A 27,918-nucleotide genomic window follows, 5' to 3' on the forward strand; every position below is an offset into this window, starting at 1 on the left:
TTACATATTAGCTGGATACCTGTGAATAGAATTAATGAATTATGTGATAAGTCTATTTTTAGCATCTTGAGAAACCTGCATATTTGCAAAAGAGCTGGACCAGTATGCATTCCCACGAAGAGTTTTGAGGATTCTTTATTTTTCACAATCTTGTCAAAACTTCTTTCTTCTGACACACAATATAGGCTTTTTCCTATTGGCTGATATAGCAATGTCAAACCTCAAGGTATTTTGGAAGCAGCATCACCAAACACAAGTTCAGGTACCTCTGCTTAATTCTCTCTTTAATTAAGAAAGTAGATTAAAAATTTTATAGAGATCAGATTTTTTAAATTTTCCAAGAGACAAGATTTTAGGTTGCTGGAAATAGGTTACTGTCTGCAACTCTCTTTCTTGGGGTTCTGGGGGCGGCCACATCTGGCAGTGCTCAAGGACCATATGGAGAGCCAGGGATCAAACAAGGGCTGTCTACAGGCAATGCAAGTACCTTAGCCCTGTACTATCTTCCCAGACATCTCTACTTCTTTCTCCTCCTCCCCTTATCTCCTCTCCTAACTTGCCTGCTCGCTCCACTTTCCTCTCCTCCTTTCTCTCTCTTTTGAGTACATATCCTCAGAGTTCAGGAGACACGAGGACCACTACTAGCCAGTTAGGGATCGAAACCTGGGCCTTGCTCATGTTCTATACTTGAGCCACACCTCTGTTTTTTCTGTATTTTCTTTAACTCATAGCCTCAGTGTCTGGACTGGAGCGGGTAGGGCATTTGCCTTGCACGTGGTCAACCCGGGTTTGATTCCTCCATCCCTCTCCGAGAGCCCGGCAAGCTACCGAGAGTATCCCGCCCACACAGCAGAGCCTGGCAAGCTATTTGTGGAGTATCAGATATGCCAAAAACAGTAACAACAAGTCTCACAATGGAGACGCTACTGGTGCCCACTCAAGCAAATTGATGAACAACAGGACGACAGGGAAGTGCAGTGTATAGCCTCAGCTTCTAGGCTTTAAATGATGGCACATTAATATTAAATTATTTAAGAGATACTGCAATACAACATTCAATTCTTAATTTTTTTGTTTTCTCATATTTTTTCCCCTTTTATTGAATCACCATGAAATACAGAGTTACTAAGCTGTTCACGGTTGGATTTCTAGTCATACAGTGTTCCAACACCCATGCCCCAATTCTTTAAATTTCTAGGTATTTCTCTGCCATACTACCTTACATATACACATAAAACACAGAGAACATATTCACTGGCAAATAATTCGTGAAGAAGAAATGGATTGCTAGAGTAATCCCACACACAGTTTGCATTAAGCCCTTGAAATTAAGTAAGAATGACATTAAGTAGAAGATGAGCTCCATACACAACACATCCCATTTTCCCATTTTCATTGACACAGGAGATTTTATTTTGTCATTCTATACAAAAGCCAATACCAACAAAGATCCCATAAAAATAATGGTAATTAGTAATAATAACAATAGTTCATTTTCACTAATGTTTATTGCTAAACACTGCTTAGCATGAGATGGATTATCTCATTTAATCCTCATAATAATCTTGTAAAGTGGATATTGTGACTTTCCACTTAATACTCAAATAATCAGACTAAAACATAAAGACACCAAAATTAGAATGTTAGTAATTATAGAGAGGTGTTAGGACTCAGGAGGTCTATCTGATTCATGAATAAAAGCTCTTAACCCTTCTCTGCCTCATTTCCAAAACTACAGCACTGACAGGAGAGGGAACTATTAAAAGATTTTTGGGCCCAACCCCAAATACACTGAATCAGAACCTTCAAGTGTGGCATTTGGAAGGTAGGAACACAATGGCATCTCAAATATGGTTCAAATGTTCTTTTGAGATGCCAACGAACCTGAGGGAAGCCAGTTGTCACATAGTTGTCCAAGTCAAGTCATCTGCTTTGAATAGAAAATAGCATCTCCTTTTCCACGTGAACCTCTTTTCGCTCTATAGCAGTCTGAAAGTCTTGTTGCTCAATGGTCAAATGAGGTCATGGTCTCACTTTGTCAGCAATTAGTACAAGCTACCTTCATGGGCTGTACTGTGGAAGACCAAAGTGTTACACCACAGCAAATCTGCTGATTCATAACTGCTGAGTTCGAGCCTCACCCTGGAAAAGCACAGAAACCAGGAGAAAAGCTTCAATTCCCAGCTAGGCTATAGTTATAGCATGACCAAATCGACACCAATAGTTGTGAATATTAGACTTAGCTCCTGAAATACACAATATCTAGCTTATTTATTCATTATTTTGAAATACTCCCTGAGTGCCTACCAGGTGCAAGGTGACAAAGCCAGCACAGGATCTCAGGAGCTGAAACACACTTTTCAGGTGGCAGAAAAAGGGGCAAGTACTAATTAAAGAGTCAGGAACAAGTACAAGGTCAGGGGAGAATTTGAGCTACTTTTATTGTTTAAGGTAATAAAAAAATTTTTTTAAATATTTTAAAAATAAACTCAAATGAGTTCTGTTCTATGAGATCATGCAGAGTTTGGTCTCCACCTACAAGATAAAGAAACTGAAAGCTCATTACACTCTACTAGAGAGGATGGGGTGCGAAAAATGTCAGGAAGAAGAGAAAAGTACATGGAAGGATTCTTGCTTTAATATTGGAGATGTGGAGCTTGGGACGTGGTTCAGTGGCAAATCACACACCTTGAGGCTCTGAGTTTGATCCCTGGCACAAAAAAATAAATCACAGAGGATTCTTATTTTCTTCCCTCCACAGTCACTGACACAATCAAGACTCACGCAGCTACTTCTCAATATAGAGAAAGCCAGAAATAACTGCGCAGGCAGTGATATACCAGAGACAAGAGCCAATTAAAGTTTGAATGGCAATTATCAGTCTGCTACAATCTTAACGCAAACCACTCATGCCCAGGCTTATCTTTAAAATTTTGAAGATTTCTTGAAAAGGAGACAAATATCTCTAATCACAAAAGAACATATTGGACTTTATTAAAATTAGTAACTTCTAGTAATCAAAATATAACAATGAATTGGGTGAAGGGCCATGGGACTAGAACAACAGCACATCAGGTAGGGCATTTGCCTTGCAGGAGGCCAACTGGATTTGATTCCCAGCATCTCATATGGTCCCCTGAGCACCACCAAGATGAGCCCTGAGTGCAGAGCATGGAGTAACCCTTGAGAATCGTTGAGTGTGACCCAAATGGCAAGGGGAAAAAAACTGGATGAAAAGCCAAGTTACATATTGGGAAAAGACATCTGCCATATATACTGTAGTACTGTCGTCCTGTTGTTCATCTATTTGCTCCAGTGGGCAGCAGCTACATCTCCATTGTAAGACTTGTCATGTTTTTTGGCATATTGAATATGCCATGGGAAATTTGCCAGGCTGTCATGCAGGTGGGATATTCTGAGTAGCTTGCCCGGCTCTCTAAGAGGGACAGAGGAATTGAACCTGGATTGGCTATATGCAAGGCAAATGCCCTACCCGCTGTGCTATCGCTCCAGTCCTCTACCATATATACTACTAACAAAAACTGGTGTCAAGCAGATTATATATATATGTATATATATATATGTATATATATCATAAAAGTCAATTAAATAAAGAAAACTATCAAATTTTAAAAGGCATAGACTGGGTCTGAAAGATAATACAGGGGTCAGGTGCTTGCCTTACCCATGGCTGACCCAGTTCTACCCATGGGACATGGTTCTCTGAGCACTGCTAGAAATGATCCCAAAGCAGAGGGCTGGAAGTAAACTCTGAGTACAGCCAGTGTGGCCCCCTGAAAAAGGGCAGACTTATAAGATGTTCCATGAAAGAGGATCTAAACATTTTTTTGAAAAGGAATTTAACATTACTGATCATAGGGAAACATAAATTAAAACTATAGTAAGAGAACACTGAAATTCTGCTTGAAAGGCAAAATTAAATAGAGAACATCAAAGCCAGAGAGCTAGAACTGTGAGTAGGGAACTTGCCGGATCCCTGTATAGGGACTCTGGGAATTCCCAAAACTATGTATGGCCCTCAAGCCTGCTTAGAGTGAGCCCTGAGCACAGAGTCAGGAGTGAGCACTGAGCACAGCTGGGTATGGCCCAACTATCCCCCAAATAAATAAAAAGACAACATCAAATGCTGAAGCAGAAGAGAAGCAAATACAATCTGCATACATTTCTGGTGACAATGTAAGTTTCATTTGGAGGAAGGTGAATTTCAACTAACATGAGACTCTATTCATATGAAGAACAAAACACATAAAATAATTCATGGTAATACATTAAACTAATGATAATGATAGTGATAAAGAAAATGGTGGCTATCTCCATTTTCTTCTCCCTGAAAAGAAAGTGGGTATCAAGTGAAGGTGGCACACACACCCACATACACCAAAAACCCTGCTACAAAGTTGGAAATGTTCTGTATTTTCATCTGTTAGAGACATATTTTAAAATGCACTAACTTGTATGTTTGTATTTGTTGTACATAACCAAATATTAATTTGTACTTCAATAAGAGAGCAGAAAGGAACAAAAATGCTTATAAGCTGTGAAATGAAGTATATTATGCACTCTGAAATTATGAGAGGTAGAATTGATTAAACCCAGCTACTCTTGAGAGTCTCAATGATAAGATTCAGAAATGACAGCAATTGCAATTGGAAGACAAGTTTGGCTTCGGAATATTACACTGGAGAAATGGGTAAATATCTAGAAGTAACTGTACATGTGGAATACACAGAACTCAGGTAAGCAGTGAATAAAGATAAAGATGAGTATTAAAATAGGAAGGGAAGAGTGAAACAAGAGTAGAGGCTAGTAGCCAGGGAGTAGTAATATGCAAAACAAAGGACTGGATTGTGCAGGGAGGGAAAATGAGAACACAGGTGGTGGGAAACACACACTAGTGAAGGGACAGGTGTTGAGACATTGTATGACTAAAACCCAATCACGAATAACTTTGTAATTGTGTATCTCATGGTGATGCAATTAAAAAATAAATAAAACATAGAAAGTAAGAGGGCGTCGGAATGATAGCAGAGCATCGAGAGCACTTGCCTTGCTCCCTGGATTTAATTCCCAGCATACCAAATGGTCCCCTAAACACTGGCAGGAGTATCCTAAGCGTAAGCCAGGAGTATCCTAAGCATAGAGCCAGGAGTAACTCCTGGGCCTTGCCAGTTGTGGAGAGAGAGAAGGGGTGAAGAGAGAGGAGGGGAGGGGATTTATCAAGAAAGACAGTCAATGATACACAAGAGAATTTGGAAAGTCCAGACTCTTGGATGCAAAAAGAATTTCAAGGTGGGGATTTATTTATTTCACTTATTTATTTATTCTTTTTGCGTGATGCTGAGGGGTTACTCCTGACTCTGCACTCAGGAATTACTCCTGGCGGTGCTCAAGGGACCATACAGGATGCTGGGGAATTGAACATGAGTCAGCCACATGCAAGGCAACTACCCTACCCACTGTGCTATCTGTGTCGCTCCAGCCCCCAGGGGTGGGGATTTAACTCGGTTAACTTGTGTAGAAAAGCAGAGGATGAAGCCTTTCTGTATCTAATAATGCAAACATCAATGATGCTGGGAAGAATAATTTCAACAGAACAGCAAGTGGGAAACCAGACTTCAAGGATTCAAAGAGAGTGGGAAGGAAGTGAAGACACCGAGTTGAATAATATACCCTTGATAAGTTTGTCAGGGACTGGGAGGGAAGAGAGTGGATGGTCACTGGTAGAAACAGTGAAATTGAGGGGCAAGAGCCAACTGAAACTAAGAAAACTAGACAGAAATGTAAGGACAGAGCATCAAATCCCAAGATGCAAGGAGGCACAGGGAGACAGGCTGAGGGAATCAATACAGACAGTGAGTGAAATAAGGGTAAGTGTCAGGTTGCCTGTGAAGCAACAAGCAGCCATAAAGAAAAGTGGGAAAATGTAATAGGAAGATGTCAAACTAATAAAAAGTAGTGTTTGGAAGACTCTTTGACCTCCTTTAATTGGAATATCCTATTTTAAAGGACCATGTGAAATTTTAAAAGGTTCTATTTTAATTTAGTCATTAAAAATCCCCATGCCAAAAAAACTGCTCTGACAGAAATTGAATAAATTTCCACCAGTTTCTACTATTTAAATGGTCATGACTACTTGGTTCCAAAGCAATGATTTTTCTCTCCCTACTAAAAAGCTATTACAAGATTAGGAACAGAACCACTAACAAATGATGTAAATAACCAAATATTACTATATTGGCGAAACAATCTGGTCTATGGTTCTTATAGACCTTTGTTTATAGTGAGAAGAAAAACCACACACTTGCCATTAAGAGCAACAATAACAAAAACATTCATCATACTCACCGCTGCCAGAAATGCAAAGCGCCTGTCTGAAAATTGGGCAGCTCAAATCAGGTAAGCGGATTAAGGCCCACTCAGATTCTGAGGCAGAAGCATTTGCTTGGAAAAAACAAGATGCATATCTCAATAGTTAAGTTTTCCTGGCCAAAGATCGCATTTAACTCAATTAGCTTGGGCTTGTTCCTATTACTTGGAGTCATACTTTTCTATTACGAATGAAGAGTTTTTCATTAAGCACAAATTGGTACAAGTAGATTTAACCTGTACTAGGCAGGGGACAAAAGCTTCATCTTTATTTCAGTCTTGAGAACAGGAAAAAAAAATGGCATTGCATAGTTTTATAGGTGAAGTATTGTAGTGAGAACAGAAACAAAGACTTTGGGGAGGTCAGGTCACGGATCTAACCAATCCAGGTCTCTGCTCCTGATGCTAGGTGCCAGAAAGCTGTGCAGAGGCCTGTGCGGTTGCAAACTTGGATGATAAATTACACTTAATAGTCAAATTTGAATTACTATTTACCAGTCACTATCCTAAATCCTTTTAACCCTTAATCCTCATAACAACCCTCTGAGATCGGTACTATTATTAGCAGCATATTTTACAGATGAAGTAACTAAGGCCTAAGAAGATAAATAAGGTATCTAAGGATAGAGAGCTAGAAGCAGCGAGGCCAACGGAATCTAGCAGTGTGACCTTTTGTCTATATTCCTAACTATGAGGCAATACCACCTCAGTGAACTGGTCTTGAGCAAAGGTTCTTCGTTCAAGACTATTCCTTTTAACAGCTCTAGGTTGAGTTAGGTGAGAGTGGGCCTTGACACATGACTTCCCATACACATGGTAACAATACACTTTACTTTGAAGTTTAAAAAATCTAAATTTTAGATTATCTTCATATAGAACTTCCCTCATCATTATGTCTGTATAAGCATGAAATCTAATAGCACTGCACTGTAGCACTGTAGTCCCGTTGTTCATCGATTTGCTCAAGCGGGCACCAGTAACATCTCCATTGTAAGACTTACTGTTAATGTTTTTGGCATATCGAATAAGCCACAGGTAGCTTGCCAGGCTCTGCTGTATGGGCAGGGTACTCCTGATTGCTTGCAGGACTCTCCAAGAGGGTTGGAGGGATTGAACCCAGGTTGGCTTCGTGCAAGGTAAATACCTTACCCGCTGTGCTATCGCTCCAGTCAGGGTTCGATTCTTGGCATCCCACATGATCCCCCAGCACCGCCAGGAGTAATTCCTGTGTGCACAGCCAGGAGTAACCCTGAGCATCACTGGGTGTGACCCCCCAAAAAAAATGAAACTTAATACTGGTTAATTTTTTGTTAACAAATAACGAGAATGGCAGTAAACCTAACGTGTGGATATGCTAAGTTTCTCATCAATAAGTGTGCCATTGATCAAGTGTGAAAGCCTTTTTGCCAAAGACAACTCTGTTGACTTGTTAATCCTTATGGGAGTCTAGTGCCTACTAGTAATAATTGATTATAATCCAAAGGTTTTTACACTGAATCAAAACTGCCACTCTTCACGCTGTGAAGAGCTTTTTTCTGTCTTACAATAGACTGACAGCTGATGCCCTCATTCGTGAGGGTAACTTCTTCAAGAATAATGGTCGACTGAGTATGGCATTCACTCATGGAGATTATGGTTACTTTCTACTAGATTAAGGTTGGCTTATTCTTACCTTACGAAGGGATTTTATTCACTTTCAATAATTATTTAATGTTTCATGTATATGGAATGTTCTATGTCAATTCATGTGATTATCAAATCTATATATTCTTATTATAATCTTTTATGTATTTATGCAAATATTTAAGCATTATCTTATAATACAATACTTTTAAACATAAAATGCGTATTCCCATTTTTAGGATAAACACACTTCTATACTTTATAGGTCTATCAAATTTTCTCTTAAATTTTTCTTAATTCTCCTCTCCTCATACTTACTAAACTGTATACTGTGTAGGATTTATCTATTTCATGTTAACTATTAAATTATCATTGAATTGTTCATACTGTTAGTTTTTAAATTTATATGCCTATAAGAAGAGAAATCTCTTGCCCCCGCGCCAGGCTGTCTTCACTGGGGCATCTTGGTGAAGTTTCCCTCCCCACCCCCAGCAGAGCCCCGGCAGCCAAAAACCTCCAGAACTGTCGCAGGCATGCTCAAGGCCACTCTCCACATGCTCAGTCAAGCCTCACCCATGAAGGAACCAACAGAGGAACTCAGATGTTCGGGACTCGTGACTGAGATATCCAAGCCTGCTCGTATCTGTACGGGGTCACCTCCACCCATGTCCCCTGCTTTCCAGTAGCTTGGCAGCCACACCCACAAACCACCCCCTGGGCCATGTAATCTCACCAATGGCCAGATCTAATAAAACAAAGATCCCAGAAGCGATGAAGAATCTTGCACAGCAGAGCCTGGCAAGGTACCCGTGGCATATTCAATATGCCAAAAACAGTAACAATAATGGGCCTCATTCCCCTAACCCTGAACGCAACAGGGACGAGTAAGATGTTACTGGTGCCCGCTCAAACAAATTGATGAGCAACAGGATGACAGTGATAGAGTGATACAGTGATAAAAAGGGGAAGTTTAAAAAATTTGTTCTACTGCTGTATTGGAGAATCAACTTGAGGTATTCAATTTTCACTATCAGTTCTTCTCATGGAACTGCTTTCAAAACAAAACTCATTCCATATTGCATAAGAAATGAGAATTTGCAGACAGTTAGTTCAAGTACATCAAATAGTAAGAACTAAGTGAGTATCTAGAAGCTGTTATGAGTATGGGATATTTTTGTTTTTCAGAACATGATCCCAAGGGTCCACTCTAAAAGATGCCACATGATATTGAAAATGTATTGGCTATTAATATTGATTCAATTATACTGATTTAAAAAAGTGTGCCTAAAAAATGTTGAATTTAACATGGTAAATTTTCTTATTAGATAAGTTGGTAAATGTAAGCCAATAATGAAGACATTTGCTCCTAAAAAATAAAACATAGTGTAACAATGACTTAAAAGATCTTATCTAAATGAAATTTAAAAAAAAAGAAAGAAAAAAACGATCTCATCTAGAGCTGGCAGAAAACCCTCAGGAAATAAATCAAAACACATTCTTCATACTTTTGTTTTGTTTATTGGTATCATTCTTATCAGCAACACATATTTTGTGTATCCCTACCACAATAATGCACAATACGCTCTACAGGGGACAAGATACATGGTACTACTTATGCAGAAACAAATATAGAAATCTTTATAAATTTTCTACCTATCTGTCATCTATTTACCTACCTATGTACCATGTAACCATTCTTAAACTTTTAAGCTTGTTGGAATCTGTGCTATTTATCAAAAAGATAATACAGCGGAAAATACCTTATCCATTAGGTACATCCTGTCTAGAGTTTAACAAAGAAAAACCACTTGGCTGAGAGCAGAGTTACACACATTGTTTATGCAAAGAAGCTCGGCTTTGGCTATTGAGCTTTAGAATACACACCACTATAATTTAAGCTCAGTAAACTGTGTAGGATCATTGTGAGTGCAAGTCACAGGTCTCGATGTGCAGTCAGTTTTCCCAATGAACATCTGGCTAATAGCCAAGCAAAAGTACATAATTTAAAACACTCAATCAGTTTCATTCTGAGGCACTTTGTTTGGTGTTTAATAGCTTCTCCAGGGACAGGAAAATTACAAAAGCACATTGTTTTGACATGAGCTAAAATGAGTCATTGCTCATCACTACATTTTTGAGGATTTGGCATTTTCTTGAGATGATAAACCATAAACATTTGAAAATATATATATGTATATAAATTTTTCCTAAACTGTTGAGTAAAGCCAGGTCACTCTTCTCCTCTTCTGCTTAGAGCAGTAAGCTGGCCATTCTGAAGGAAGGTATTATCCTATTGCCACTTAGAGCCACTATGCTTGATCCAAACACGTTTCTTGAATAGTTACAATGGTCACGGTCATGGAAGGACCCCATGACTAAGGTACTGCTAATGTTTACTTGACTTTTTTCAAAGCAACTTTAAAGAATAGTATAACAATTAAATTCCAATGGTACTCTCACCCAGAAGTGCTAATATGCCTTCATAAATAATTCTCAATCAGAAGCAATGTCAACTTGTTTGATCAACTCCTGGAATCTTTAGGACCCAGGTCCCACTATCTTCGTGCTCCTGCCAGGCATGTTCTAGAACCTGCATCAGTTTCATTTCCCTCTTAAGAGTGGTTCTAAAACTGTTAGCTAGATAGTAGATACTGTTACTGTTTTTGGCATATCAAATAAGCTTGCCAGGCTCTGCCATGTGGGCGGGATACTCTCAGTAGCTTGCCGGGCTCTTCAAGATGGACAGAGGAATCGAACCCAGGTCAGCTGTGTGCAAAGCAAACACCCTACCCTCTGTGCTATCACTCCAGTCCAAGTTTCACAATGGAGACGTTACCGGTGCCTGTTCGAGCAAATTGTTGAACAACGGGACAACAGTGCTACAGTGCTACAGATAGTAGATTACCAGAAAACCTTGAAAAAGTCTAATGTCTAAGGTGTTCCAATTCCACCCAAATCTCTACATGACCAAGCTCTTAACTTATAGTTAAGCATTAGGCACTTTGGCCAGGCCCATCTTGATGCCAGGGTAGCACACAACTCACCACTTGCCCTGGGTCCGTCCCGTCCCTTGTCGGGACCCCGCTTTTGGGGGTGCTAGGAAGTAAGGGCAGCTGAGGCTTAGGTCAAGAGAACAGATGCCCAGGAGGAAAATATCACATAGAGTCAAATGACTCCCAGGTTACAAAAGCATAGCGCTGGCTAAGTCTTCCTGTGTCCATACAAAAAGGACATGGCTCTGAATAAACTATGCCAAGGACTCAAGGAGAAGAGAAAAACAATATTTACAAGTCAACAGAACATTAAGAAAGAAGCTACAAATAAACACAGAGGAATGGGAGCACTGTGGTGGGAGTAACCAATAAACCTAAACTACCTGAGGCTATGTTATCCTACAGACAGAGGAATCGAACCCAGGTCAGCCATGTGCAAGGCAAGCACCCTACCCTCTGTGCTATCACTCCAGTCTAAGTCTTACAATGGAGACGTTACCGGTGCCTGTTCGAGCAAATTGATGAACAATGGGACAACAGTGCTACAGTGCTACAGATAGTAGATTACCAGAAAACCTTGAAAAAGTCTAATGTCTAAGGTGTTCCAATTCCAACCAAATCTCTAAACACTAAGCATCAATAGGCTAAAAGTTTGTTTGGTTAATTCTAAAGCAAAAAAAAAAAAAAAAAAAAGCCCAGTTTAAGTATCAGGGCTTTACACATGTGTGGGAGAAGAAAAAAAGGCAAGGTTAGGAAGCAACTAACACAAATGATACCTTATGGTGGAAGTGATAAACATCAGAAGTAGAAAAAAAAGATCAGACTAAATAACAAGAATTCTAGAATATTTATAACAGAGTAAAAAGTACGGACCCTAGAGCAAAACTTCCTGAGCTTGAATCCTGACTTCTTTAAAATAACTTCCAAGATTCAATTTCTTCATTTATTCTTATTATTCTACCTAGTGGGGCTATTACTTACCCATAGTTGCTGAAAAGGTTAAGTGACTAAATCAATAATTTAATAAGTGTTTAGGACAGTATTTTGTGGTTTGGGGTTTTGTGTGTGTGTTTTGTTTTGTTTCTGTTTTTTTGTGGTGTTTTGGTTTTTGCGCCACACTTGGCAATGATCTGGGGGCCATATGCACACCATGGCTGGTATCCAAGTCAGCTGCGTGCAAAGCAAGTCCTTACCTGCTGTACTATCTCTTCATCCCTAGAACAGTATTTCATAAAAGAGTAAGATCCAGGCATACATTAGTTGTTATCAATATCCTGCAAATTAAATAAGCTCTCTTAAACCTAGGAAAGTTGAATGGCTTCAATGTCTAGAATTCAATCATTATGAATCTTAAGAATGGTACCACCATGTTTGTATGGCATTTAATTTTTTTTAATTCATTCTACATTTACCAAGCACCTGCTGTATGCTAAACACTGTTCTACATGCATGGTAACTTCACAAAAAAATTTTACACACCAGTGTTCATTTCATCCTAAAATACCGTCCACACTGATTCTGAACAACATTGGATTTCAAAGATATAATATAATGAGAACAATACAGTTAAGAGTGTTAAGAATGTATAAGAGTGAATTAGTGGAATACTTATTGCATGGTGGTGATGCTTTAAGCAATTAAAGGCTGTAACTCATTTAATACAGTGCTATGAGGAAGATACTCTATATACACCTTGAACATCAGGAAACAGACATAGAGAGGTCAAGCACTGGTGGAGAAGTCAAGATCAAAAGTGTAGTATGGCTCCAGGGCCTTGCTCCTCCTTCCTGGATGCTAATGGGTATGGAGCAAAGATGTCCTAAAGTGATCACAGTGGATTCACAATCAAAATGGGGTGAAAGTCCCAAGTTCATTCTAGCAGTTTCATGAACAGTATACGTTATTCCTTTTACTTTAGTGCAATGTCTTTTGTCGAAGGCCAAAAGGGTTAGGAAAAACTGCTAGAAAAAAACCATTACAATCACAATTATTACCACACAGATTTCACACACAAGAACAAATGAATAAAACCTTTATACACAACAATTTTGATTATTTGAATATCTTAGTTTATATAACTGATGAAAAAAACTTTTGAGAAAGAATCTGAAATATTTTCCCACATGATCCTAAAATATGTCACTTCCATTTGCAAGTCTAATACATTAGTAATGTTCACTAGTCTAAAAGAATATGTATCACAGCAAAGAAATAATCAGAGCAGCTGCAAAGTATACTAAGTTGGTATCAGAAAATATAACTTGCCTTTGAAAAACTTTTTTCAGGAACCTAAAAAGGAAATTGTTTATTGAGGGCCAGAGGAGATAATATAAAAATCAAAAGTGTCCCGGGCTTTCACTCACTTTCCTTTTTCTAAGGGTGCCAAACTACTCGTGGACTCCTTACACAGGAGGAAGCCATGGGGGTGGCTTCCCAAAGAGACCCAGAGGAGCATGCCTGACTAAGCATGACTCAGGTCACTGCTCAATGCTCCTTGCTCCTTTTCCTTCTGCTGACTATCATTTGTACCACAAAACAGTCACTGTACATGAGGGTGAGTACAGTAACAAGTGAAATAGAAGCTCTGAAAACCTACTCTACCATCCTGACAGTCACTGGTCCAGGTCATTTGTTATCCTGCCCCTTGCCCGAAGATCTTTTTGATCTCCGAAAATCTCACAGAACTCCTTCGCATCAGTATTTTACAGCTCCTACCACCGGTTAAGTTGGCTGTGAAATGTGAACATTATGATTTTGGTAACATATTCCATTTGCAACGGCATTTTGGTCTGCAGAAATCTAAGGATTCAAGGGTGTATAGATGCATGGGTGCAGTCTATGATTTTGCATGTGGCCAACTCAAGTTCAATCCCCAGAATCACATGGCCCCAGATATAGCCCTGGAGGCCACTGAGTGACATTGGGAGGCCCTCAAAAACTGCCTGGTGGCCCTAGTGATCCTCAGCACCACAGAGACTGAGGGTCACTAAATCCTCCCACCTGGCCCAGTTGACTGAGGAGTGCAGCAATGGCCCCTTGGCTCCTGTGCACAGTGTGGGGCAGTGCTCCAACCCCACCAAAATGGAGAATTTAAAAAAGTCAGAATGCTGGGGGCTGGAGCAATAGCACAGCGGGTAGGACGTTTGCCTTGCACACGGCCGACCCGGGCTTGATTCCCAGCATCCCATATGGTCCCCTGAGCACCACCAGGAGTAATTCCTGAGTGCAGAGCCAGGAGTAACCCCTGTGCATCAACAGGTGTGACCCAAAAGGGAAAAACAAATCAGAATACTAAGTTTAATGTTACCATGAGAAATGCAAACTGAGTGTAGGCTATCGTTTCTGACTAGTCCTCAGTAATTAAAGGCAAGCAAGACTTTATTTGGACATAAATGAGCTGAATACTTCCATTGCTCTTTCCCTGCCCCCACAACCATCCACTCTTCAGCAGAAAGCTATGAGATACTAGACAGGGTTCCCTTCCAAAGTCAGACTGTCGCACTGTAGCACTGTCGTCCCATTGTTCATCTATTTGCTCGAGGGGGCACCAGTAACGTATCCATTGTGAGAATTGTTACTGTTTTTGGAATATGAAATATGCCAAGGGTAGCTTGCCAGTTTCTGCCCTGAGAGTGGGATACTCTTGGTAGCTTGCCGGGCTCTCTGAGAAGGGTGGAGGAATCGAACCTGCATCAGCCGTGTGCAAGGCAAACACCGTACCCACTGTGCTTTCGCTCCAGCCATAAAACCAAAAATAGGCCATATCTCACTGAATCCCATTTGTCTCAGGAGCAAAACAGTGCTTTTCTATTTTAATTATTCTAGGTTCTCCTCATGTATGCTACATCACTTCAGTATTTCATCAAAAGTCAACCAGCTGTTTTCTACTCAATGACCAGCAACTGTTCAAAAAGGAACTAGAGAAACTCATAAAAAAAAAAAAAAGGAACATAGGAAAGTCAACATTTCAAAACTGGGTTTTAGCCAAATGGGCACAACTTAGTTGAGATATTTAAAAGTGTCATTCTAGTTGTCCCTCTTCCACCTCTTTTTTCTGGAGGGAGGAACCTGAGTTTCAACTTTATCTAGTGGCATAGTATAGGAGAGTAGTCAGTAAACCTTAACTGTAAAGAACTAAGCAGTGAATCTGCTAGAGCTTGGCGACCAGGACAGTCTGTCCTATTCCCAGTACACACCTCCGCCTTTGTGGCGAAGAGCAGTCTCCGGTGATGTGTAGCCAAAAAAAAAAACAAAAAAAAACCTTCTGGATGCTAACATTTAAATTTTGTATAATGTTTGCATATCACAGAATATTCTCTTGATGGTTTTCTTTTTAAAAAAAATGTAAAAACCATTCTTAACTGTGGAACAGACAAAAGTTCGTAGTGGGAAGGTTATAAAATTCATGTCTTCTCTCTGCCCTGCCCTGCTTTGCTACATACAGTCAAATGAAAGTATAAAACTAAGAATTTCATTTAGGTTATCATTATTTATTTGGGCTCTTGAGTCACACCCAGCGGTTCTCAAGTTCTATTCCTGACACAGTGCTCTGTGTTCCCTAGGAATGTCTGGGGACCTCTATGTGATGCCAGAAATCTGAACCTGGGTTAGTACCACATTCTAGCTGCCAGATTACCAAAATATTTTTCCCCTTTTTTGGTGGGAGCACATGTGGTTGTACTCAGGGTTTTCTATTCCATTGTGCTTAAAGATTACTTCTGGTGAGCTCCAGAGATCCTTTGGGGTGCCAGGGATTGACTCCGGGCTGTCGTGTGCGAGGCAAGTGCCCTACTGGCTACACTACTGCTCTGGTCCCAGATTACCAATCTTAAAGCATAAGATCAGACATTTGAACAATCAGACTGTATGACAATCACAATAGAATAGGATATTGGCAGGGAAGGTACAGATAGGTTTAGAGCACTTATGTGTCTAAATTATGTCTACAGATATATTCGAATCACAAATCACGAAATCCCGTTAATCACCGATTTCTCGGGCGGGCTCAGTAACCTCTCATTCGTCCTTTCCCTGAGATCTTAGAAGTCTCTCTCGACTTGGCCCTCCCAGTGATGTTGTACTGGGGTCTCTTCAGGGCCAGGGGAATGAGATCCAGCTTGTTACTGGATTTTGCATATGAATACACCATGGGAAGCTTGCAAGGCTGTCCCATGGGGGCAGGAAACTCTCAGTAGCTTGCCAGTTTCTCCCAGAGGAAGAAGTAGGCTAAAGATATATTCATATTCATCGATTCTGCTTTCACGCTAGTTTTATACATTATTGCGGCCCAAACTAATAAGAACACCAACTGATTTTTACCCCTCGTGATCTGAACAACTAAAGTTAATTCTTATAAGTAGTTCATTATATCTTAGAACCACAAAGGCTGATCCACTTCTTTACACAAAATCATTGCTGAGCAAACAAAGTAAAAAACTTGTTTTAAAATGCCGATCGTGGGGTTGCAGTGATAGTACAGTGGGTAGGGCTATTAAATGTGGCCAAAGTGAGTTCAGTCTCTGGCAGCCCCTATGGTTCCCAAGCTGTAACAGGAGTGATCGCAAAGCACAGTGCCAGGAGTAAGCTCTGAGCACTGTCAGGTATGACCCATACTCTGCACCAAAAATACACCACCAACAAATAAGAATTTAAAAAGCAAGTCATGTTTCCTTCCTCTACTACTCTTCTCTAATACAGATTATAATTCATCTAAAAGGCCTAAAAATGATTGTCCAGAGGTCAAGGATGGGGTTTTAAGTACAAGGATCTAGTCCCAGCACCCAATGTCTTCAGCAACATGTGACCCGGTATTCCCCCTCCCCCCACTACAAGATCAAACACTGTCCACACAGGGAATGGCGCCACAGCACTAAAAAGACAAAAAAAAAAAAAAAAAACCTTATACAGGGAGGGTTAAAAGAAAGGTTCCCCAGACACCAGAGAAGGGAAATTGGTACTATAATTGGTGGGTGCAGTCAAGAAACATGGGACCCGCTAAAATATTAACTTTTATACTCCTGAAGGCCAATGATATATCAAAAAGAAGTAATGAATAGGAGCTGAAGTGATAGTACAGCAGGTAGGGCGTTTGCCTTGCACGCGGCCGATCCGGGTTTGATTCCCAGCATCCCACATAGTCCCCTGAGCACCGCCAGGAGTAATTCCTTAGTGCAAAGCCAGGAGTAACCCTTGTGATCACCGGGTGTGACCCAAAAGAAAAAAAAAAAAGTAATGAGTAAATAAAAGTAAAATATAATTAAAACACAGTTTTTGAAAATAAAATCGCGTTTTTAATTTGTAAGCAGATAAACATCAGCCCATAGTTGGGGGAGGGGAGGAAACACCAAAGCCCCACTCTTTAAGGTTAAACGTAGGATTTCCAACTACCTAAGCAAAGGTCTTAGTTGCCATGTCACTGCCATGTCACAAACACTGTCACCTTGGTATTGTCACTTTAAGACACACCCCTGACGAGAGTGATTTGGGAGCTATTCCTCTGTTTTAATCCTTCAGAATATCTGTCCTTAAGTGCTTCCCCACTTTTTGTTTTAGGTCCCCACTTTAATAAGGGGCCTGCTTTCCTGTTAAGGGTCTATTTTTCCCTTTTGAGGACATGTCTCAAAAACCTCTCTGCAGGGTGACAATGGCTGAAGGTGCCATTAAAAAAAAAAAAACCCACCAAAGAAAAAAAAAACCTAAAGGAAATATACAAATTCCACTCACAGACACCATCCTAAAGGGGCACACAGACATTTAAAAGTAAAACAGCCCCTCTATTGAGGAGCATAACAATTATGTGGCTAACATTAGGGCAACAAATTTTCCCCTGCCTTGCTATTGCCATATGCCGGTCATTTTCTCCCTATAGTTTCCATTTACTGTTTCAAACATATGTTGCCACTTATTTGCCAGGAAAGAAACCTCTGAACTACCCCCTTTATGTATGATGAAATGGCAGACGGAATGGAGCCGGAGAGAGAACCATTAGCAGTTATTCACACTTCTGTTTTCTCTTAGCTTCCTTTTCTCTAAAGTTTATTCCTCATACGCTAGGAGGGATGTGTAATCATAAAGACATCCGTGACTCATGCTTTAGAATATGGAACCACAGAAGTTCCCTGTAGAAGCAAACAGCTCCCTTTTCCACGGCGAGCCGCATGCCTCCTCTACACAAAGATTATCTGGGTAGATCCATGCAAGAACAAACATAGGTGAGGGGCTCCTTTGTCAAACCCTCACCAAATATCAACATTCTTTTCCTGTCTAGCTATCGCTGCAAAAGTTTACCCAGCGTTTAATCACAGTCTTCTAATAAGGCACCTGTTGCATGGGATCAGGTTGCTAGGGGACTGATTGCCCAGGTAAAGAGGGAAAAACGTGATAGAGATTAGTTAATATGGAGGGGTTTTCCACAGAAGATGAAGGGGTTTTATGGGATAAACATTGAAGTCTGGTGTTAATGGGCAGGAGCAAGAAATGAAGGCTTCAATTGGGTTGCATTATTATTCTCTTTTAGCTGAAACCAACCTAAACGTCATAAAACATTGGCATCAAATCCAGTTAGGTCAATGCTGAACTGAGTTCCTTAAACTGTATCTGGCAAACATTACCAGGAACTTAGTTCTGGAAAAGATAGGCAACAGTAATTAGTTAATTAATTCAATGCAATGCAAAGTTCTGGCCCATGCACAGAAAGACAATACAAATCACCAGAGAACCCACCCCTACACCAATCATATTCTACAGAAGTGGCAAAAATAACAGTCCTCAAAATGCAAGGAGCCAAGTGCAAAGGCAATTTAATTATGATTCATCCCTTCAAGAGGGATGTTTTCAACTTTTCCAGTCATGCACACGGGTGACTGAAGTTGCCTAAAAGAGCATGCTGTCATGCTTGAACCTGGGAGGGCTAGGAATGAAATAGATTAAGTTTAACCGTCGTGGACACATAAAATCTATGCAGGCATTCTTTGGGTAATGAACACCTGACTTGTAAATGCTCCTTCTGCATAAAAACCAGCCTACATTCTGCTTGAAAGGATGGCACCTGGAGGGCAGAAGTTTTTCCAGAGTACTGAATTTTTGTTTTCTTTTCTTTAAAAATTAAAAAAAAATTATTAAATAACTATAAGATAGACCCTTACAAAGCTGTTCATGATTAGTTTTCAGTCACACAGTGTTCCAACACCCATTCCTCCACAAGTACATTTCCAACACCAGTGTCCCCAGTTTCCCCCCCCATCATCACCCCCCAAGCCTACATCTCTCTCTCTCTCTCTCTCTCTCTCTCTCTCTCTCTCTCTCTCTCTCTCTCTCTCTCCCCCCCCCCCACCCAATTTGGGCATTGTGGTTTGCAATACAGATTCTGAAAGGTTACTGTACATATCCCTTTATCGACTTTTACCACCCAGTTCTTGTCCATCGTGATCATTTCCAACTGTTGTCATACTGCTCCCTTCTCTATCTTATTTACTCTCCACCCTACACACACTTGTGATAGATTCCAATTATTGACCAGTCCTCCTGGCTCCTGTTTTCCCTGTGTTTGCCCTGGCCCTGAATATTAGTCTTCTAACTCTATATTTTAAAGAACTCTATAAATCAAGACACATCTTTATTTGTTTAGAATTAAAATTTTATAGCATTGAAACTGCTCAGAAGATATATTGTGGTACATAGTGATTTGAAAAGAACATGGTTCTTATATCCATCTTAGGCATCTAATTTCCATTTTCTGCCTTTTGTGGTCTTAGCAAGATATCCCAAACCTGTAAACTTCATTTTTGAGATTTCTTTGAAGATTTAAGTGATATATATGAAACTGATTTGTGAATAATATGTACCTTACTGAGCTGGAGTGATAGCACAGCCTGTAGGGTGTTTGCCTTGCATGCAGCCGACCTGGGTTTGATTCCTCCATTCCTCTCGGAGAGCCCGGCAAGCTATCGAGAGTATCTCGCCTGCACAGCAGAGCCTGGCAAGTTACCCATGGCGTAATTGATATGCCAAAAACAGTAACAACAAATCTCACAATGGAGACGTTGCTGGTGCCCGCTCGAGTAAATCGATGAGCAATGGGATGACAGTGACAATATATATATATATACATATATATATTATACCACAAATGAATGCATTAATTCTATATCTGTCCCTCTCCTTCGACTTATTTCACTCAGCAGGATACTCTCCAAGTCCATCCATTTATAGGCAAATTTCATGACCTCATTTTTCCTAATAGCTGCATAGTATTCCATTGTACAGGTGTACCATAGTTTCTTCATCTGTTCTCGGGTATTGAGGTTATTTCCAGGTTCTGGCAATTGTGAATAAAGCTGAAATGAGCATCGGAGTGAAGATGGTATTTCTGCTGTATGTTTTTAGGGCAAGTCGGCCAGGACTGTCATGGATATGGCAGGGAAGCATTCAGCTGGAACCTACAGGGGAAAACATGGAACTCTAAACATACACACCATGTGTTATGTAAAACATAGGTTTCCAGCCTGTTCATAAAGAGCTAATCTGAGACTGAGTTGAAACTCTATACATTGGTGCCAGAATGATAGTACAGCAAGTGCAGTCACAACAGGTTCTTAAGAGCTGACTGAGATGGAGTTTAAAGTCTGTACATTTGGGCCAGAATACTAGTGCAGCTGGTAGGCACTGGCCTTGCATGCAGCCAATCCCCAGAATCCCATATGGTCCCCAAACCCCACCAGGAGTGATCTTTAAAAGCAAAGTCAGGAGTAAGTCCTGGGCACTGCCAAGTGTGGTCCCAAGAAACCAACCAACCAACGAACCAAACCAGAAAAAACACACACTAAACGTTTGCAAGAAGACTGTTCTTTATGCTGTAATAATTACTTTATGTATAAATCTTGAGCTATAATACTATTGCTTTAGTATACCACTATACTAATGTAGTTACCTAACGAGCTAGGTTTGGTTGCTCGTTTAAGCTTCCTTATGCTAGTTTGGGCTGGAGCGATAGCACAGCAGTAGGGTGTTTGCCTTGCATGCAGCTGACCCGGGTTCGATTCCTCTGCCCCTCTCAGAGAGCCCGGCAAGCTACCGAGAGTATCTCGCCCACATGGCAGAGCCTGGCAAGCTACCTGTAGCGCATTCGATATGCCAAAAAACAGTAAGTCTCAAGATGGAGATGTTACTGGTGCCCACTCGAGCAAATCTATGAGCAACGGGATGACAGTGACAGTGACAGTGATAATGCTAGTTTGAGAATCTGCTTAGTATATAATAACATCGTTTTAATGGGAAATTAGCTTTTAAATGAAACCTGAAACAGACTTTTTGCGAGATGGGAAACTTCTACATGTGAAAGGTTATTCACTTCCTCTAGCTGCAAGAATATAAAAATAGCCTATGAGTTACATAAATTCTGCATCATTTCCTGTTTATCCTATGAGCAAAAGAAACCATAACCAATGTCTATACATATCAGATATGAAATACAAGCAAACTCATACAAACAAGTAGTTATTAGAGGAAAGTCTACAAAACTGATGGGACCAGTGACTACACCCAGAGCAGACACGGCATCAGACAAGCTCATCAGTCACTAAATATCTTACATATTTACAATAGAGGTGCAAATGGGACAGAATTTTATTTGAATTCCTAAGTTCCATGTTCTCTCACTCCTTTCCAGATGACAAACTTCTTCCTCTGTATATGAAAAGGAAACTTTACGTGCCTTGTGTAGTTTTTAACCAGCTTTCTTTTCTTCTTTTCTTTTGGGTGATACCCAGCAGTGCTCAGGGCTTACTTCTAGCTCTGCACTCAGGAATCACTCTTGGTGGTGATTGGGGTAGCATTTTTTTAAAAATTTTTAAAAAAATTTTAAATTTTATTGAATCACCGTGAGATAGTTACAAGCTTTCATGTTTGGGTTACAATCTCACAATGATCAAACACCCATCCCTGCACCAGTGCACATTCCCAACTACCAATATCCCGGGTATACCCCCCCTTTCCCATCCTCCCCCTGCCTCCATGGCAGACAATATTCCCCATACTCTCTCTCTCTCTCTCTCTCTCTCTCTCTCTCTCTCTCTCTCTCTCTCTACTTTTGGGCATTATGGCTTGCAACACAGACATTGAGAGGTCATCATGTTTGGTCCATTATCTACTTTCGGCATGCATCTCCCATCCCAACTGGTTCTTCCAGCCATCATTTTCTTAGTGATCACTTCTCTATTCCATCTTCCTTCTCCCCTCTGCTCATGAAGCAGTCTTCCAGCTATGGGGCAATCCCCCTGGCCCTTGTATCTACCGTCCTTGGGTGTCAGCCTCATGTGATGCTACCCTACACTCCACAAATGAGTGCAGTCCCTCTATGTCTGTCCCTCTCTTTCTGATTCATTTCACTTAGCATGAGACTCTCCATGTTTATCCACTTATAAGCAAATTTCATGACTTCATCTCTCCTAACAGTTGCATAGTATTCCATTATGTAGATGTACCAAAGTTTCTTTAACCAGTCATCTGTTTTAGGGCACTCGGTTGTTTCCATATTTTGACTATTGTGAACAGTGCTGCAATGAATATATAGGTACAGATGTCATTTCTACTATGCTCTTTTGCATCCTCAACATATATTCCCAGAAGTGGCATTGCAGGGTCATATGGAAGCTCAATTTCTAGTTTTTGAAGGATGCCAGGGATCAAACCCAGTTTGGCCTCATGCAAGGCAAGCACCCTACCCAATGTACTATAGCTCCACCCCCAGATTCTTTCTTTTTTCACTTGATATCTACACAACAAATTCCTAGCTATAAATTTCTTGAAGCAGAAGATTTTCCTTATTTCCCACCATATCCTAGGAAACTTTGAGCGTATGAGTGAAGAGGAACTAATTTTACTAAAGCCTATTATATGCTAACCTTCTGTTGCTCTGCTGTTGTTCTTACATTTTTGTTCACTTGTTCTGGAGATTTGGGATCACACACAGCAGGGTTTACTCCTGGTTGTGCTCAAGAGACCATATGCAATGCTGCAGATCAAACCAGGGTCAGGTCAGTCACATTCAAGTCAAACGCCCGAACTTTTGTACTATCTCTAGGGTCCTTATTGTTTTCATTTGGAGGCCACATCCAGTGGTACTTGGGTGCTACTGCTGGCTCTGTGCTCAAGGGTTGCTCCTAGCATTGTTCAGGGGACCATGTAGTAATGGGGATCAAACCAGGCTTTCCACATGCAAAGCATGAACTCAGTCCATTGGGTTAACTCTCTGCCTCGCTGGTTCCATGTTAAATGAAACTTCTTCTCCCTCAAATTTAATGAATGCTTAATGTCCGGTTAGGCAAGCTTTAGTAAGAAGAAAACTGCAAACCACTGCTGATTTAACAAAACGAGTATAAGGTTTTTTTACCTTAAAAATGCCTTTGACGCTAGCAGTAAAATCTGTTTAAAGTATCTATGTATTCTATAAAGGAAATGTGGTAAATAAAAATCATTCATCAGCATAGAACTCTGACCTAAAGAGACATAGAAACTATAGAGCATAAAGGACAGTAGAGATCCAATAAGTTGGAGGTTATTTTGTGAAGACGTAAACAAGCTGCTAAATTACACTAAAAGAATTAGCAACATGCTTTCCAGTACCGCTCAAATTTCACATATGCATCATTCTCATACCACACCCATTAGAGTCCCTGCTTCCCTCCCCCAATGTCCCAAGGACCCCTCCCACCCACCCCGCCCCAGGGAACTGTCAAGCTATCTACACCATTCTTAGATGTCTACCATGATAAAAAAGTTTTATGAAAAAGTTTTCATAAAACGTTTTTGTTTTTATTGAATCACGGTGAGATACAGTTACAAAGCGTTCATGTTTGAGTTTCAGTCACACAGTGATTGAAACACCCATCCCTGCACCAGTGTACATTTTCCATCACCAATGTCCTCAGTATCCCTCCCCCTCATCTCGCCCCCCACCCAACCCCCACCTCTATGGCAGACAATTTCCCTCTTAGTCTCTCTCTACTTTTGGCCACTGTCTGTATTTTGCAATACAGACTCTGAGAGACCATCATTTTCATAAAATTCTGTACCTTGAAAAAGCAATGATGTTGGGCTGGAGAGATAACAGGGTATTTGCTTTGCCACCCCTGGGACCACAAACCCTGCCGGGAGTGATCTCTGAGCACAGAGCCAGGAGTAAGCCTGGGTGTGGACCCAAAACAAAGCAAAAGAGCTATGGTGTTAATTTTAGACAGAAAAGACCTAAATTCTACAAGACAGACAAGAAATTTTAAGATAACCATACGAAAATACTGTGACATGTGCCAGGGAGACAGCTCAGGTTGCAGAGCACACATGTATATGCCTGGCATGTGTGAATTTGACCCCTGACACTACAGACCCTTAGCCCCACCCCATCCCCACCCACACACCATACTCCCCATCCTTCAGCAGCACAGGGTGTGCACCCTGCTTAAAAATAATAATGAAAGTGAGTGGCTGGAGAGAAAGTACAGCGGGTAAAGCCCTGCACACAGCCAACCTAAGATCAACTCCTGGCACCACCAAATAGTCTGTCTCCTATTTGGTACCACCAGGACTGTGCTGTGAGCATCACTGGGTGTGGCTCAAAAAGAGAGAGAGACAGAGACAGAGAGGGAGAGAGGGGGAGATGAGAGAGAGGAGAGAGAGAGAGAGAGAGAGAGAGAGAGAGAGAGAGAGAGAGAGAGAGAGAGAGAGAGAGAGAGAGAGAGAGAGAGAATACCAGAACACCAAAGGCTATATCTTGACACCCCTCAGATTTCCTCACGGGAACACTTTAAGAAAATAAACTCACAGACACCCCTGTGGTCCACTAAGGTCTCTATTTCACAGCCACTATGAGACAAAGGACAGGAGGAATCCACAAACTTACATGGAACCTAAAAAATGATCTACAGCACATTTTGAGGAACAAAACAGTTTCAAATGTGATAACTTCCTAACTTCCTGTTTTGCTCTTAACCTTCACTTACAGAACAAAAGGTCACCTACTCTAGCAATGTAAAGTGCAATCAGACTAGCTGAATGAGCTTCTTCATACAATCACAGGCTGTACTCATTGTTGAAATGTGCTGAGCACAGACTTCTGCATGTAGTTATCTTTGTGGAGGCCAACACAAAAGGGGTCTCCATACATTTTTTTTAATGGAATCACCATGAAATATACAGTTATAAAGTTGTTCATGATTGAGTTTCAGTCATACAGTGTTTCAACACCCATCTCTTCAGCAATGCACATTTCCCACCACCAATATCCGGCCAGTTCTCTCCTTCCTTCTCCCTCCTTCCCTTCCTCCCTTCCTCTCTCTCCCTCTCTCCCTTTCTCTCTCTCTCTCTCTCTCTCTCTCTCTCTCTCTCTCTCTCTCTCTCTCTCTCTCTCTCTCTCTCTCTCTCTCTTTCTCTCTCTCTCTCATTTCCTTTTAGGTACTGTGGTTTGCAATACTGTTACTGAAAGGGTATCATGTGAACCATTTCACCACCTTTCAGCACTCAGTTTTTGTCCCGAGTGATCATTTCTAACTATCATTATCATAATGGTCCCTTCTCTGTCCTAACTGCACCCCCCAGGGGTCTCCATAGTCTTTACTCAGAAAATCACTCTCATGACATACTCATAACTTACACACGAGAACTTAGTAATAACCCAGTAAGCCCAGGAGGCTCACATGAGCATGAGTCTATCTACGGCCAGGTCTCTGATAAAGTCTGACTGTTTGTAAGAAAAGTCACGATGGCTGCCTTACTTTGATAACTCTAGTCATAAGATAGAAAGGCAGTTCGTAAGAAATGTCACGTTAGCTTCCTTACTCTGATAGTCCCAGTCATAAGACAGAAGGGCAAAACACTCTCTCTCATTCTCTCTTTTTGTTTTCTGTGGTGGGGGCAGTGAGGAGGATCTCCCAGCTCATTGACTGTCTGGGTATGATACCTGGAGCTGATGAAACCTTATTACTACTGGGTGGTGACGAGGCCTGCCAGGGGAAGACACCAGCACCTCGGGGTCTCAGGAAAGCAGGTGAAGCAACAGGTCTTGTCTGAATGCACACCATCTTCATATATTGTTGGGAGATGATATATTTCACTTCTTTAAACAAAAGAAGCCCGGTTTTTTGACGACTGCAACCTAGAAGCTTCCTAGCTAACATGTCGCTCCTGGCTGGTCCCAGCATTGTCGCTGACCTATAGGACCTAAGGCATTATTCGCAGGGCAGTTCCAATAGAGGCAAACAGGTTGCCCTCTGCCCTCATCACGTCTTGGGGAACTTTTCCAAAACTCCAATAAATACTACATTTGTGTAGTATTCTGTACAAAATCAGAGTCTTGCCTAATGCTCTGTGAAAAAGTTTCTGAATTCAAGACTGGGGACCCTGCTGAAAGTGCCATCATTTCCAACTATGAAAAATCAGAAAAATAATTACATTTAATGTAAATCTGACGACTGGAGCGATAGCACAGTGGGTAGGGCGTTTGCCTTGCACGCGGTCGACCCGGGTTTGATTCTTACATCCCTCTTGAAGAGCCCGGCAAGCTACCAAGAGTATCCCTCCTGCACGGCAGAGCCTGGCAAGCTACCCATAGCATATTTGATATGCCAAAAACAGTAACAAGTCTCACACTGGAGATGTTACTGGTGCCCACTCGAGCAAATCGATGAACAACGGGATGGCAGTGCTACAGTGCTACAATGTAAATCTGATTTATATGCATTAGTGGATCATGGCTATTTGAGACAACAGACCTATAGAGGGGATTCAAGAAAGACTAAAATTTTGAAAGTTAAATTTTGCTTATCTTTGACCAGATATTTGAGACAAATGTTTCCTTTTTGGCAGCTGAAAAATCACTGGTGGTTGATAAGTGGAAATGCTTAAGAATTTAAGCTGTAACGCTATTTCTTTTTTTTTTCTTTTTGTAACTCTATTTCTGAATTTAAAGGACCAAACAAAGTCCACTGCAGTGATAGTACAGCTGGCAGGGTGTTTGCCTTGCATGCGGCTGACCCGGGTTCAATCCCTAGCATCCCCAGCACCGCTAGGAGTAATTCCTGAGTGCAGAGCCAGAAGTAACCCTGAGCATAAAACAACAACAACAAAAAAGACATAAATCCTCTTTAGAGAAAGCCACCTTCAATATTCATTTCAAAGAATTGAATATCTGAAAATTCCAACGTGTTATGAGTTCATGTTAAAAGCACATTAGAAGATAATGCATAATGAATAGAAATCAAAGAAGTGATGTTTTCACAAAGTTTTGCTTGACCAAACACCACCCCAATTTAATATAAAAGAGGAAAAATGGTTCTTATTCATTTGTCTGTTCTACCTATCCAGAAAATCTGAGCAGGGATTTGCTTTATAAAATCTCAACCCCTCGACCAGTCTAAAGAACACACAGATGGTGCTCAATTAGCAGTTACAGAGTCTCTGAAGACATGGAACCTAGTAGATGCAGATTAGGCTTAACTCTTGTATTCCTAGAAACACACACACACACACACACACACCATTCTCTTTGAATATTCTACCTCCTTCAATATAAAAGGAAAAACTCACTACCTTTCTTTTTTACCCAATTCTATTCCCATGCGTGAACAAGTAAAAATAAAGGTGGCTTTTTTCTTGTGAGAAATTTTAACAGTACTTTTCATTGCACTACCTAATTGGAGAATATTAGTCTTTTTATCTTTAGCCATCTAAAAACTGTTCATGTGAAAATCAATTAACCCTTCCACTTATCCTACTAGCAACAGGCTAAGCATAAATGATAATGTTCATGCATAAAAACTGCTATTATATACTGGAGGTCACCATGATGATATAAAAAGATACTGCATTTAGCCCTTAGATTCACTATTCCTGATTGAAAATGTGAATTCTACTGTTCTTCATTTCC

At 40.7% G+C, this 27,918-nt stretch overlaps 1 protein-coding gene across 2 annotated transcripts in view; it reads right to left on the minus strand.

The window, feature by feature from the left end:
- Nucleotides 1-27,918, minus strand: part of CMSS1 (cms1 ribosomal small subunit homolog) — a 404,473-nt gene that overhangs the window by 300,569 nt on the left and 75,986 nt on the right. Inside the window, exon 2 of one of the 2 annotated variants that reach the window (XM_055125490.1) lies at nucleotides 17,096-17,191. The exons of the other annotated variant lie outside the window; for it this stretch is intronic. Within the exon in view, the coding sequence (XP_054981465.1) occupies nucleotides 17,096-17,138 (43 nt within the window). The 5' untranslated portion in view covers nucleotides 17,139-17,191. The remainder of the gene's footprint in view (nucleotides 1-17,095; nucleotides 17,192-27,918) is intronic. 2 annotated transcript variants of the gene reach the window in all.

The sequence above is a fragment of the Sorex araneus genome, chromosome 2 (assembly GCF_027595985.1).
Source record: "Sorex araneus isolate mSorAra2 chromosome 2, mSorAra2.pri, whole genome shotgun sequence".
Taxonomy (NCBI): domain Eukaryota; kingdom Metazoa; phylum Chordata; class Mammalia; order Eulipotyphla; family Soricidae; genus Sorex; species Sorex araneus.